Source organism: Aythya fuligula, chromosome 9 (genome assembly GCF_009819795.1).
Source record: "Aythya fuligula isolate bAytFul2 chromosome 9, bAytFul2.pri, whole genome shotgun sequence".
NCBI classification, from domain to species: Eukaryota; Metazoa; Chordata; class Aves; order Anseriformes; family Anatidae; genus Aythya; species Aythya fuligula.
Genome location: NC_045567.1, coordinates 22,197,204 through 22,211,920, shown reverse-complemented (window position 1 = coordinate 22,211,920; position 14,717 = coordinate 22,197,204). Strand labels below are relative to the sequence as shown.

Below are 14,717 nucleotides of genomic sequence, written 5' to 3'. Positions count from 1 at the left end.
AACATTGAACGTGTGATCCTTTACCTGTTACATAGCTGGGTGTTCTCATTTCCTTATAAATTAACTAACCTGGTTTTGATTAACAGAGTGAAAGTCCTGGTCTCCATGCTGTCTTGCAGCAATGAGTTCCACATGTTGCTTATTAAGAATAAGTTTCTTGCACTGATTTTAAATTTGCTTCTAAAATTCCAAGTAAGATTATTAAATTGGTGCATGTCAAGCCAGTTGAGTGTTATGGAATGGTCTACTAAAGAGTTCTAATTAAAAAGGAAAATAAGTGCCAGTAACATTTTGGGACAGATTTACAGATACTTTTGATATGTTGGATTAGATGAAACCAACAGAACGAGAGTTCATATAAATATTATGCCTGTTCCACTGAATTCAGTCCTTCATTAAAGTTGGCATTTGCACCAGGTTCAGCTGAGAGTTTATGAGCTTTTCTCTGAGACATCCTTCAAAAGCTCTTCTGGCCTGATGTATTTCTTGCAATGCTCATGTGCAGTGCACCTAAAACAATGCTGTTCCCACCAGGCTGTGACAACGGGTGGTTTGGAGAGAGCTGCCAGCATCGGTGCGACTGCGGAGGAGCTCCCTGTGACCCAGCCACCGGGAAGTGCCTCTGCCCACCTGGGAAGACTGGAGACAAATGCGACATCGGTAAGAGGAATATTTTCTAGGGGCTGGACTATGCACAGTTAAACCAATATGACCCACTGGTTGGTCTGAGCATAACTGGGAAAGGACATTTGCCAGTACAAAGTATTCAAGAACACATTGTTTGCAGCAAATTACTCTTGTGCATGTTATCACCGTTTTCAGCAACAGGCTGTACTCTTGATTTAATCAATATTTAAATTGATAGACCGATAGGGAAACCATGTATGGGTCAGCAGTAAAATGTCATTGAGTTTCAGAGAACAGGCACTGCTGAACAACACACTGAGAAACCCACAAGTTCTGCAGATGTAGTGGGATGGACTCAAAAGGGCTGCAATTAGGCATGAAGGGATCAAATCACACGGGTGTTTTGTCACTGGGACGTTTGTGGGGATTTTCAGACCAGTGCAAAAGTGTCCAGCTCCAGGTGAGGATAGTGAGCATCAGCAGATGTTCCTGGCTCTAGGACTCAGCAGTAGTCCGGGAACATTTAATCCAAATAGAATTGCCTCATTTTCAGCACAGACACTTGGGTTGTGTGTTTGGTAAATGGTTGGCCCACAAAAGCAGGATTATTTTGCAACACGGGTATAAAAATAGGTGAGAAAATTCTTCTGTAAAGAAAACCAAGCAACTGATGAAACCATTGCAGGGTTGAGAGGCAGAAAGGACAGGCAAGGTTCTTGAGCCAGGTTCTGATCTCAGTTGTGCTGGTGGAAATTTAGGGTAATCGGTAGAAAGAATCACGCTGGTTTAAACCAGTGTAAGAATAGATGTGTGATCCTAATGCCGTGGCAAACAAGATACAGGGAGTGAACGCCCACGTGCTAATTAATGTTGGGGGATCACGCAAGGAACCACAATCCTCCCAAGCCCCAGAATCACAGGGGGGAAATATTATTCCTCCTTTTGTTCGAAGAGAGGGCAGGAAACAGCTTTAAATACCCTGTTATTAATGCAAGCAAGAGGTCAAGTAATCGCCTGGAGCTTAGGGGGGCCAGTGCAATCCAAAAAACTAAAAGAGAATGGTTTGCTTGCTGGACTGCACTGTCGTGTGGTCAGAAATTGAAGCAATCCAGTCTCCAGGCACTGGTGGGACTGGGACTTATCCACCCCGCAGCAAGGAGGGCTCTGTGCACCCAGAGGCCTTGCCAGTGAAATTTTAGCAGAAATGGAACGCAAGGGGGAAGCTCAGCACCAAAAATCTGAGCCCAGTTCTTGCTTCTTGCAAACTCTAGGAGTCATTTTTATTTTTCTTAAATCAACTGGGGTAGCCCCCATCCATGAAAAGCTGTTATGGGGTAGGTTTTATTTGCATTTTTATTTTCAATTAGGCTCAGTTCATCTGTGATATAACTGTGAGCAGCTGTGTCTGTGCAGCAGCCATAAAGATAAAAGGCCTGATTTTAATTTGAACTCTGGTAAAGCACCCATTAAACAGGCAAAATGTTAATTAAAAAGAAAAAAAAGAGAGAGAATATAACAGACTTTTATGGGCGCTCCTTTTCTGTAGTAAATTAACATTGCAGACTTTCAAACAGATGTCTTAAATACACATTGTTATTAACATGAAAATGTGGTATTACATAAATTAAAATCAGGTCCAGAGGTGTTCGAGGAGACCTTTTCTCATAACATTTCCTAATTGAAAAGGCCAAGCTCTGAGCGCATGGGGAGAGTTCTGCCACGTGTTGGGGCTGCAGCTGATGCAGGGCTCGGGAGCACTTTTATTTACCTCATGGTGCCTGCGTGAGAAAGCAAGCGCCTGGATTATTTACAGCGGTTTTCGGCAAGGTGAGGGAGAGAGGGCCATTGTTTACAATGCATTTAGCACCCTGCCCTGTGACCTGCTGCTAACTTTCCCTTCCTGCCTGTACTCCGAATGCATAAAAATTTGCAATGAGCATTTGTCAGCCTAGGCATGAAATGTTCTTGTCCATCCTTTGCAGCGAAGGTAGATAGAGACCTTTTGTGAGCTGAAATTGCCAGGAGGCAGCAGAGTTGTGTGATCAGAGCACGATGTATGAATATACATAAAATGGATTAATTTCCAGTCCCACTTTCTGTGAGTGGAAGCTCTTTGCTGCTGCTCACTGGCAGCCAAGCCAGTAGAGAGCCACAGGAGATAGTGTGGCTCCAGGACGCTGACAGGAACTTTCCTGAGCAAATCCCAAGATCTCTTCTGTTGGGCTGCCAACCTCTGGCTGGACACCGGGGATGATTCCCATTCCGGGAACTTCTTTAGGACAGCTGGGTTACAGTTTGGGTGGACCACGCGGTAGATGAAACTTGAGGACTGCAAGGCTTTCCAAGATGTCATGTTTTAATATTAGCAGATGTAGGTGTCTAAGCAGCTTCCTGATCCCAGATCTGTATCTCCTGAGAGAAATACAGCAAAAACATGTTATTATTTGAGACAGTTTCTTATACAGCATAATAATAACTGATTTTTTTTTTAATTTTTTTTTTTAGTTTTATATTGGTAAGTATATAACTTTGGGCAAAACAAGGTTAATTCTTCTAACCCAGGTTTTTATGCCAGATGGTATAAAGGGATTAAAAAACAATATTATTTTCAGTTCAGCAGTTGAGCTTAACAAAGCTTCCCCTTGTCTGTAGAGCTTGATGGAGGTCTACATTCTCACCAGAGCATGTGTGAAGTTTATATTCTGTCCAGGGACTTTTATGATTTTTTTTTTAAAATAAATATCCCGAATTTTCTTACCATGTTTGCATTTTGCCCTGAATGCTGACATTGGTCTCAATTCCTTCTATTTCTGTCCACGCATTTTCAAGGAGGCTCTTCTGTAGCACAGCCATCAGACAGGGAGAAGCATTCACCCTCTTCCAAACACTTCTGTCCTTCCAGGATGCAGGTCGGACCAGTACGGCCCCAACTGCTCTCTGCGATGCCAGTGTGCCAGCAAATCCCAGTGCAATCCCTACAACGGGAAGTGCGTGTGCCCAGCCACATGGATGGGGCCAACCTGCAAAGAAGGTAACACAAGCTGGTGGTGCACAGGCTTTCTTAGTCAAAGAAATCATGCACTGACCATGGTCAGTGGACCTCGTGGACAGGATTAGCACCCCATCATGCCAATGTGCTGCTCAGCAGCAGCCACCACTGTTTGTGTCAGGCTGTGTGAGGCAGTAGCACTTCTGCATTTGTGAATAACTCAGAAAAACTCAGTGAGTAACTCCAAGTGAAAAACTCAGAGCCTACAATAGAAGCAGCTTTGCTTGGAAGGGTTGTTTCTGTGTGTGCTGCCCCTCCCACAGGCCCAGGAGCCTGGGTTGCAAATGCCAGAGGATACTGCAAACACTGGGATTCATTCTCAGGGGGTGTGAAGTTTTGGCCAAGCTGGTTTCCCCTCAGAGCGGGCTTTGATGTGGAGAGGTTGTGCTACTTGCTCAAGGGTTCCTGTGGCTACTTCTAGCACAGCTGTGCTAGAGAGCTGTATGCTCTTCTGTGCCTGTAGGTAGGAAATTGTGCCCTGAAAGAGCTGATATCCCACAGCCTAGTAAGATGAATGAAGAGGTTTACTTGCTGTGCATGCCATCACACTCACATACTGTTCATAGAGATGGCAGGATTTGAAGAGCATGATGAGATTGGCTAAGTGGCTGGATAAGTAGATAAAACATTGAAAAATAGACTTGGATTGATCTGTGAGGGCCCAAGGACCTCAGCACGGTCACAAAATATTTTGGTCTGTCTGTTGTTTTTTTGTTTGTTTGTTTGTTTTTATTGTTTTTGTTTTCTTGTTTTGTTTTGTTTTTAATTTAGGTAACTTCTCTTCTTCATGAGGTACATGCAGTACTGTGTGCTGTTTCCTTTCACGTGTAGTCTAAACTTGTCTGGCTTTTGGTGTTATCATGCAAGTCTGCCATTAGTTTAGGAAATATTTTGGGAACCTTCCATTTAAGAGTTGCTTTTACTGTTTTGATGGTTCCATCTGCCTCTGTGAGGAGGCCAGTTAACTCAGTCCTCTACCTTCCTTTGAAGGGTACCATTTATTAAATTATTTAAGTGTAAATTGTATAATCTATGTAATATTTCAGTATTATGTTATACAGACCTAAGACTGCGTTTCTACTTAATTCTCTAGGTGGCCCTCCAAAGCCTCCTTTTTATGAAGAACAAACTCAAGAAAGAGGGAGTATTTTTCCAAGAGCTCTACAACAGTAACATTTGGACTAATAAATGAACTGTTTTATATGCACAGACGGTATTTGAATTTGGATATGAAAACAGCTATTCAATTCAGCTTGAATTGTGCTGAAGTATTCACACTTCTTATGGAAGACTACAGAGGCCATTTAGTAGCTGGATCCTTTTAAAAAGTTGAATCTGTTTCATGTATTTATTCCTAGCCTCTTACCCCTCCATTAATCTGCTCGGGACACTCGTTCTGATATATACGATAATTCATTGTTTGAAAGCTTGGACATGTTTTTAGTAAAACCAGCTCCAGAGTATCAGGATAAGCAGCATGTAACACATCAACTGATGGTGAGCCTCACCATGTATAAGTGACTTTCTAAACCCACTTGACAACTGGCATGAAGTTAAATGAGTGTTTAACATATTAAGACTCCAATATGGATTCACTGCAAAATCACATTGCACAGAAACTAGTGAAATTCACCAAATTCCTCTTTGAAAAATATCTTACGTTCTAGAAAAACATCCAGTCTGATTTTAAAATTGCAACTGATGAAGAATCCACCACAGTCCTTGAAAAGATGTTAATTAATTTGAGAATATGTGCCTTTTAAGTGTGGATTGCTTGGAAGGTCTCCATCTGTATCTTGCTTGCATCTGAGTCTCGTTTCTAAAGAGCAGGATGTCATCTGTCAGGCTGCTCTGGCTTTCTACATTCTCCCATCTTGCCAGCTGAGTTTCTCAGTGGTTTGTCAAGTCAAACTGTGCAGCAGTTCTTGTAAAACTCTAACGTCTAATGCAGAAAGTTTTATCCTGGATGGAGAAAGTGGATAGTTAGCAAGGATATATATGTGTAATGATAATCTGTGTGCTCTGTATGTAAAGGATTGTAATGTGCTCTTACTGCACAATAACTTGATTGCCAGTTTTAAAAAGTCCTTCCTGATGCTTCAACAGCCGCTGTTGTTCACTTAGAACAAGGACATTTTGGTGCTATTTTGTATGTTTACACAGGTTGTTCTTTAATATAGGACTAAGTCATTATACAGAGATAATGGTCTTTGTTATAATATTCTGAATTAACCAGCCGAGAAGATTTCAGAGTACCTCTTTTCACCTCTCTTTAGGTTCAGAGTTACAAAACCTTGGTAGTAACCTCTTGAGTCTGACTAGATCAGAAGTGCACTTAGTACAAGACACCAGGACCATGGGCTCTGGGGACAAGGTGGCTCTGGGGACAAGGTAGTACAAGCTGTTCCAGGACTTGTGTTCACACACCACAACAAATTGCAACTCTGCAAGAAAATATTTTTGTCATAAAAGAGAGAAACTGACAATAATTGACGCTAACTTGTGATTTTTAAAAATGTTTGTTGTTGCAGTTGGTTAATGAGAATGTGAAGTAACACTTACCCCGTGGTTCACCCCAGGTCTTAACCCAATCTGCAGCCATTAGCTGTCTGCTACAGAGCAAGTACCACTTGCTCACCTGGGACTGTAATTCAAACTGTGATCTACTGAAAGCAATACAGGTTTGGGAAGTGTTTTTCAAGCTTCATGGAAGGCTTATTGTTGCTATTCATCACTTCATAGCTAGTAGAAGCCATCGTAAACTCAGTAAAGATATTTGTGACTGTGACCAAGTTAATTAACCAACTGCTTTCAGCCAGAAAATCTCAGGGGTTGATTCTGATCCCTTGTCATTTCTTTGTTATAGCTGAATAAATCACTAGAACTTTTGCTTGACTTGATGTAAACATGACAAAATTGTTGTCCCCAAACTAGTCAGAAGCAAGTGGTTCTCAGCAGGCCTTTTCTGTCAGCTATGACATTTTATATGTTCTTTCGGAGATGTGCTGGCCTAGGTCTGATCTCAAAAGGGTGTGAAGTTAGGGCAGTTTAACCAAATTGGAACTGTTAAGGTAAATCTTGTGCAAGACAATTAGATATCATCATAGTAACTGCTGGGGAAAAAGAACCATCCAAGTCAAGCGACTGATGTCTTTTGATTTTGTATTTACTACAAACTACGACAGTAACGCAAGCATTGCATTCAGTTTTTCATATTATTTTACAGTAGATACTTTAGAAGAGACCTCAGGCTTCTCCTTAAAGCATGGTCAACTTCAAGGTTAAATGAGGTTGCTGAGAGATCACCCAGTTATTTTAGATATTTCCGAGGATGGACAGCCCACAACCTCTCTGGGGCCCCGTTCCCCAGCCCCTGGTTACCTCCACAACCCTTCACCAGCCCCAGTCCAGTCTGGTGGACATTTCAGTTCTCAGAAAGATGCCCGATGTCTGGTATGGTTACTCAGCAGCTAATGCACAAAACCCAGGAACTTACATTTTGCTGTTTGACAGCAGTTTATGAAATGTACTGTTTTCTTCTTATCTTTGTATACTTGTGTGTGATTAGAGCAGCTAATCAAAGGGGGAACTTTTCCCAAGCCATATTCTTTACACCTGTGTACTCTTGTTTACATTTTCCACAGTATCTTGATATTAGAATTGTAAATATGTACTATAAAGGAAGTAAAAGATTTTGTATTAAGTATTTTTAAAGAATGTCACAACGTTAGGTACATGATGAAACACGTATTTTAAGTGACTGATACTGAGCCTGTGCCAATGAATCGGGGGCCCAAGTAGATCTGCCTGGGAAATATTTTCAGCAAACTTTTTTTTTAGATTGGAAAATGCCAATTCATACAGAACTATTCATATGCAATAGTCTTTTTTATTAATTCCTCCTTCAGAATATTTCTTGGTTTCTTTATGGTATTTCCCTGGGGAAAGAAGTTCACTTCAGTACCATTAAACAGATCATTCTGATCTGGGCCTCAATACGATTTTTTGTTCCAAAACATGGAATAAAGCACAATCATATAAAGATGAAAATAAAAATTAAATATTTTAAAAAATATGAAAAGTAGACTTTTCAATGTCTTTTCTTGGTTTGCTATTTGTGAAGGTTTTCACTTTTTTCACAAAGCGGGGAAAATGTTTACAGGATGTCATTTTCTAAAAGAAGACCTAAAACCTTTCATCATTAGCTATTGCCAATTTACTTGTGATATCATTAATGTGTCTTGATGCTACTCCTTACTTCACATTAACAAATTTACATAATTCTGTGCCTGAAAAATAGTCTTTATTAGACTGCATGGACTTTTTGTAATGGAAAAGCTACTAAATTATAATAGATTGGCATTGTGGCAAGTGAGTGGGAAGTGAGCTTAATTACTACTAAAATAATATAACTGCTTATTTGGTTCATCAGTGAAAGGCTGTCAGGATGAACATCCTGAACATAGCACTGCTGTTTGTTGAAAATGAAAGTGAAAACTTCAGTGCAAATGTTTTGTGATTGAAATTTATGTCCATCTTCCACTTGGTAATGACTTTCTTGGCTATCTGATTCCCAGAGGACTGAAGTTAATTATGCTTTCTTGAAACGAGTGCTCTGTGTATTCCACTGTAACACACTTGCATACACAGATAACTCTTTTCTGAAAGACATTTAAATTATTTTGAACATGCAATTTCTGTGTGAAATGCCGCTCTCTTTCCTTGTTGTATATTCCAGATAACTTCACTTTGAGAAGAGTGGAAATGAGCTGAGTGTAACTCAGTGGATCCAGCAGAATTTTATTCAATGTGAATTCATGAAACCAGAACAACATGTTTTAAGTTAGACTTTAGTATTTATAACACTATTCTCATAGGAAAACAATCAGAATTTTAAAAATTCCCCGCTTCTCCTGCCAAAAATTATTATTCTACTTTTATCCTTTTTATGTTGAAGAACCATAGCTATTAAAGTTTGCCCAGATTTCTTGCCAACCATATTATTTTGATTGGCTGCAGATTTCTGTTTGTGTAATAACCATCACAGTGTCAGAAGTTGCCAACGGGACAAACATGGAAATTATACCTTTCTATCCTTTCCAGAGTAGCCAAAGACAGAGTTTGGAGCCATCCTGGCTTCACAGTGCTGATCTAACAATGACAAGTAACAACATTTCTGTAAGAGTTTAGTGTTTTATCAGAGCAAAGAAAAGTTTGTGAAGAGCTCTTAAAAAGAACTGGTGAACCCAGACACCTCCATCTTCCCATCCCACTGTTAATTTTAATTTTATTTTTCATAGTTAGGCCAGAAACTTTCTCAGACCCCAGTTCCTGAAGGACTTTTCTGAACATGGACTTGTGGCTGACTGCAGCAGCTCCATGCATGAGCTGTAATTGCCCAGTAATTATTTTGCAGGGGCCAAAGCTTTAAATTTGAATGCTGTAAAGCAATTTCCAGCAGTAAGCGAGGAATCTCAGACTTGTAGTGTGCACGTTGTTTATTATGTGTTGGTTTTGTTGTTGTTGTTTTGTTGTTGATTTTTGTTTTTTTTTGGTGGTTGTTGCTTTTAATAAGCAGTTGCAAAGCAATGTTATATCTGTGAATTTGTGACCCCTTTCAAAGAATATGTGGGGTGTATCTCAAAACTGTACTGTACTTTCCTTGTACACATATCACAGTGAAAGGATGCTATTTTTATTTTTTTTTTTATATAAAGTTGTCATTAAAAGTTGTTCTTGTTTTCTCCTTATTGATAGCCTTAATGCAGTAGGCTTATATTGTGGATGACAATTTACTCTGTTAAACTAATTTAGATTCAGAGCAAACACACTGAAATCACACCTGCTCTTAGTAGTTTGTACGGCATAAATAATGGCCTGTATATAAATGGGTTTGTATAAAGATCCCTGACCAGAGCAACTTGTCCAGTGACTGAGCCTGATAAATAGAGGTTTCTGGCACTCAGACTCCAGAGTATTAGAAATATTCAAAACAGAGCATAAATCTTGTTGGAAGAGGCTGGTTATGAAGTGTAACATTTCTGGAAGACTTGGGCATTAAGCACTTTGAAGGTATTTGAAACCGCACACCTGCAGGCTTCCATCAGACTTCTTGGACACTTCCCAGAGCCTAATACTTGCCGAACAAATAGCCTTGTTCACCTTAGGGTATTGTCTTCTCACATTGGCAGGAGCTAAAGGAACACATGGGCCTGTTTAATGCCAAATAATGCAGTAAGTGTGTGCTGGTTAATTGGAAGTAGCATGCTAAATTGAATTCAAAATGTGTAACAAAGGGGGGACAGTATATCAAGCTGTCAGAGAAAAAAGTGGACAGATACAGCCAGCTAGATTCTGGGAGAACAACTTTACAGGCTGGGACTGATTTTAAAATTTTAGAGCAAATGCTTCTTAAATTGAGCTCCGTAGCACTGCAGGATTTTGTCGTATGTGATTTACTTCATTTTTCATACAGTTTTCAATAAGGATTAGAATAATTCTGTTCATTTGGTTTGTCGTTGTTCTGACATATGTTGTAAAGATAGTCCTATAATTCTTGTAACTTGTTCAATAATTTCTTTATTAGAAGCAACATTTAGACGATACAGAAAGAAATTGTTGAAGTTATTGTACTAAACTTTTGATCCCAATGCCTGCAGTTAACAGCTGATCAAAAAGTAGACGTGGTGGCTTAATGTGCTCGGTGTATGGTTTTAGTAGATATATGGCACAGGAATGAGTGATCTCCTGATGGCGATGCTGGAAGCATCGCTCTGTGCTGTTGTCCCTTCAGCATCTTCAGGCACAGTTAAACCAATCTGTAGCGCAACTGTTTATCTCTTATTTTAGTCAGCGCTAAAAGTTCAGGGTGATAGTGCAGTGCTTTGTATACACAATTTAAAAAAAAGTCCAAAACCCATGAATGATTTTAAAATGACTTAGAAGTTCAGGCATTACTTTGTTGATTCCTTCAAGCATGGTAGGCTTTTATTTTTATTTTTTTTTAGATAAAAAAAAAAAAGGAAAGAAAAAAAAGAAAACACTCAACTGTGTTGTTTTATATATGAATAAAGATGTCAGCAACTAGTCATCTAACTGTCCATGCCATTTGGCAGTATCTAGCTTCCTTTTCAGTAATAGCCCAATAAATCTTTATCTTCTTGTAAGCTGATGACAGCAAAACATCTTGAGAAGCTGCATGTGGTGGAGATATTATAGTTAATTCTTAAAATGCTTCATGCCACCATCTACTGGGTGTTTCTCCAGTCCAGATGTAACATCTTGGCTTCAGGCATGTGCTCATGTCTCCCTCTAGTGATTCCAAGGACCTAATGAGAATTAAACTAATTAATTACTTTTAGGACTGTCATTTCTTGGTGTAAGAGATCCAAGAGCTAGGCCTGCTGCTGCTCAGAGGCCAAATTGTGATTGATTCATTAATGTTGCAGGCTAAAACCTACCAGCAGCAGTCCTAGACTGAGGTCCAAGTGAATGAAGGCTGCCCAGATGTAGCAGTGTCGTGGTCCCGTCCTGAGCCCACCGTGCTCGTCCCCAGCACCTGAGGTCTGTTCGTTCATGTTCCATGTTCCCTGAGCGCTGGCACAGATCTCTTACCGACACTAACACCAATTTACAGATTTCCAATTCGCAGTTTCTGCACTTTGCATTCATGTTTTCTTTCTACCTCCAACTCCTTCGTAGTTTGTCCAGGCCCATGAGGGAAAACTGTTGTGAAACCTGGAGGTTTGTCTCCTTTCCGTACCCTGCTTTGAAGACCCGGGAGCACCAGAGTTAACCGAGTGCACGTTTCCTGGCCAAGGGGAGCCCTGTTTGGGGTGGAAATGCTCCACTGTTCACACTGATTCTGTCCTGCTGTTCCAGGTCTAATTAAGAAGAAACTGGCCTGTCGTTTCTTTGTTATTTTGTAAGTCTTAGAGTGCTATAAATTACTTACAAAGTGACTTGATGAAAATTCTCTGGTTTTTGCAGCTGGAGTTTTTTCATCCAGAAATCCAGTTTTGAATGATTTATATGTCCTGTAAGATATGCAGTGAGATTCCTTTCTGTATGTCATCAACACAGAGTAAGATCAGTGTGAGCAGAGGCTGTAGGGGTAATTCCTGCCTGTCAGTTTGCTTTTTTTACTTTGCTATTTGACATTTAAGTTGTGGTAGCCTTTGTGGATCTTGGCCTTGCTCTACTAGGCACATGAGAAAGCTGCTCTTAATTACTACTTTAACCTTAAGGGTATATATGAAGTACAGAATAGCAGGCATAAAAGCATCACGTTAAATATGGGGCATATTCCTGCATAATGAGGGCTGAGAGGGCTGCAGGATCAGCCTCAAAATGAACACTGGGGCTTGAACCTTTTGCTGCACCTTTCTCCATCCTCTCTCCTCCTCTGAAAACACAAAGTTTGACCAGACACCTTGAAGAACTATTAGGACTGTTCACGGTCGCATTTAACATGTTACGTTTTTACAAGAACTAGTGAATTTGATCAGAAAATAGTTATTTTTGGCTGCCAATCTAGCAAAACCACTTAAAATACAAACTCAAGAATGTGTTGAAAGGAGACAGTTTGCCAGCATTGCTATTGTTGTAGCAAAGTCTCCCCTCTGATCCAGTGGGATTCTGTTCTCCACCATATATTATTCAGAAAGTCAAGGTGGAAGTCAAGTGCCTGGAAAATCTTTCTCTTTGAAAAGGGTGTTGGCAGGGGTCATTTTGGTTTGGTTGCTTGTTGCAAAATATTTCTGGTGTGGAGTGGTACCTTGCTTTTTTCATCCTTTGGATATCAACTTCTTCACTTTGCACAACAGTTTGATAGCCCAGTGTCACTGGTTTGATAATGTGCCATCCATGAGGGATGATGGAGACGTGAGCTGGGGGCAGTGCTCTGGACAGTGCTCCCTGCCCTTTCAAGTCCATTTTTCACTAAAAAAACAAATAAGTATAAGGTCACGATGAAATTGCAGTCAATTTTCTCTTATTTTCTAGCTTTAAAACCCCATTAGTTTTTAATTATTCTTTTAATTATCACTTTCCAGAGTAAATCCTAAAGCTTCTGCTGAGGAGGGATGTGTCCCACAGGTTGCTTTTGATACCCGGGGCTGATCCCCTAGGAAAACCCAAAGGTTCTCTAAGGGTTTGGGAATAACGATGCCACCGAAACATCGCAGCAGTAAAAATCCATTTTTATGCATCTCTCAGTGAGTGCTTATGCAAGCAGAAAACAGTCACTGAACACTTCAGGCACTGGAAAAGGGGCCAATCCACAGTGCGTTATCTTGAATACATAACTGGTGCTAGTGCCCTGTGCTAAAGCCACCACGTGATAAGCGTGTGCCAAGTCATGTGAGATACGAAGAACGCAATGGCTGATAAATGAATGTTTTATTTTGAGCAGGCACGAAGGAGGATGTTGAATACTGGGTTTCTTCCTGACTCCGCTGCCAGGAATACAAAGCACCACACAGGAGACTTTGAAGGTCCCCCTGGGAAAAATGCCATTACCAACTCAGCTATAGTGTGTTGTCCAAGTTGCCCTGAAGGAATCTCTGCCAGAAACACCTGTTAACAATAAGGACTTGTTAATGTTTCACAATTATTTTCCCAAGTATGTTATTGCTACACCAGTCCTCAGCACCAGAGATTTTGGCAAATATTAAATACACATGATACCTGTGAAAATCTCTGGTCTGTCTGCATCTGCAAAGAGCAAGATAAAGCCATATCTGCAAGTCTGTGGACTCAGTGGGGCTAAGCTGGCACTCAGCAGGGAGGGATTAATGGAGTGTGTAGGGCACACATTTGAGATCCTTTGGGAGCTTGTTTTAAGGAAGAGCAGTTGGCCTGTGAGTGAAAAATAATTTACTCCAGTTCCCCCTTAACATAGTATTGTCTTATCCATTGTTGATATATTTGTTTGTTCATCCTTCTGATTCTCCCTTTTTAACTACCTCTTTTCAGTCCCAAAGCTGACCCACTTCAATAGAGATGAAAAATCTCCGACTTGCTTTTCTTGCCATTCCCCTGACGTCATGTAGCATCTCCTCTCTGCTCTATATGCAGTGAGAAAGAACGAGCTCTGGATCTATCCGTCATGATTACAATTTTTTTTTTTCAAAAAAAAAAAAAAGGCACAATTATTCTTTGCTGAAGTTAAGCAATAAACCATTTGCAGTATGTCCTAACTTTTCAGTACAGAGACTGCAAAAGAGAATGGAGGAAAGCTACATTGGTGGCTCGTCAGGGGCAGATTTCTTGTATTTGCCCCATTCTCCTGAAGAACCAGATGCAAAATCATGATTTGATGTGAATTTCCTTCTTCAAGATGTGTTTACAGAGATCTTGATATGCATGGTAGTGGACATTGCCCTCATTAAGATGCTTTAACTTTTGGTTAGCCCTGAAGAGATCTGAAGAGATCAAGCAGTTGGACTTGATGATCTTCATAGGTTTCTTCCAACTGAACTATTCTATTCTATTCTATTCTATTCTATTCTATTCTATTCTATTCTATTCTATTCTATTCTATTCTATTCATGCTAGATTTTGAAAAACTGTTCTAAGAGCCTGTCTTCATTCTTGAGTCTTTAGGTATATTACAGATATCATCCTTGGGCTTGATGCACATTTTCAGTGGTTTCTTAAATTTAGATGTTTAAATCTCATCTGTTTCATATAGTTTATGTGCTAGGTATTTAACAGCTTAAATTTCTGATGTGACAGGTTGTTAAATGATGTGGGTCCCAAGGAATGGTTCACATTGATGGTGCATCTCTTTTGGATTCTCGTTTGTGGAGTTTCACATCCATTGCTTACAAAAACTATTCATGACTGCAACGACAGAGACTGATTCATTTTGCTTGGGTTTTCCAGAGGAATAGGTGAATTCAAACCTGCTGAGATACCAGAGGGAGCTAGAGCTTGGTTCTCCTATATCTGGGGTAAGTGCTCTTGTCACCGAGTGAGTTGATGAAAGGAAACCAGTATCTATGGCTACCTTCCCACCAGCTTATACATTTAGCTTTAA

General features: G+C 40.2%; 1 protein-coding gene across 1 annotated transcript in view; it reads left to right on the top strand.

Moving 5' to 3' along the window:
* Positions 1-9,408, top strand: part of LOC116492525 (multiple epidermal growth factor-like domains protein 6) — a 179,116-nt gene extending 169,708 nt beyond the window's left edge. Inside the window, exons 35-37 of the mRNA XM_032193296.1 lie at positions 535-660; positions 3,530-3,658; positions 4,770-9,408. Coding sequence (XP_032049187.1) covers positions 535-660; positions 3,530-3,658; positions 4,770-4,849 — 335 coding nt within the window. The 3' untranslated portion in view covers positions 4,850-9,408. The remainder of the gene's footprint in view (positions 1-534; positions 661-3,529; positions 3,659-4,769) is intronic.
* Positions 9,409-14,717: the final 5,309 nt, after the last annotated feature.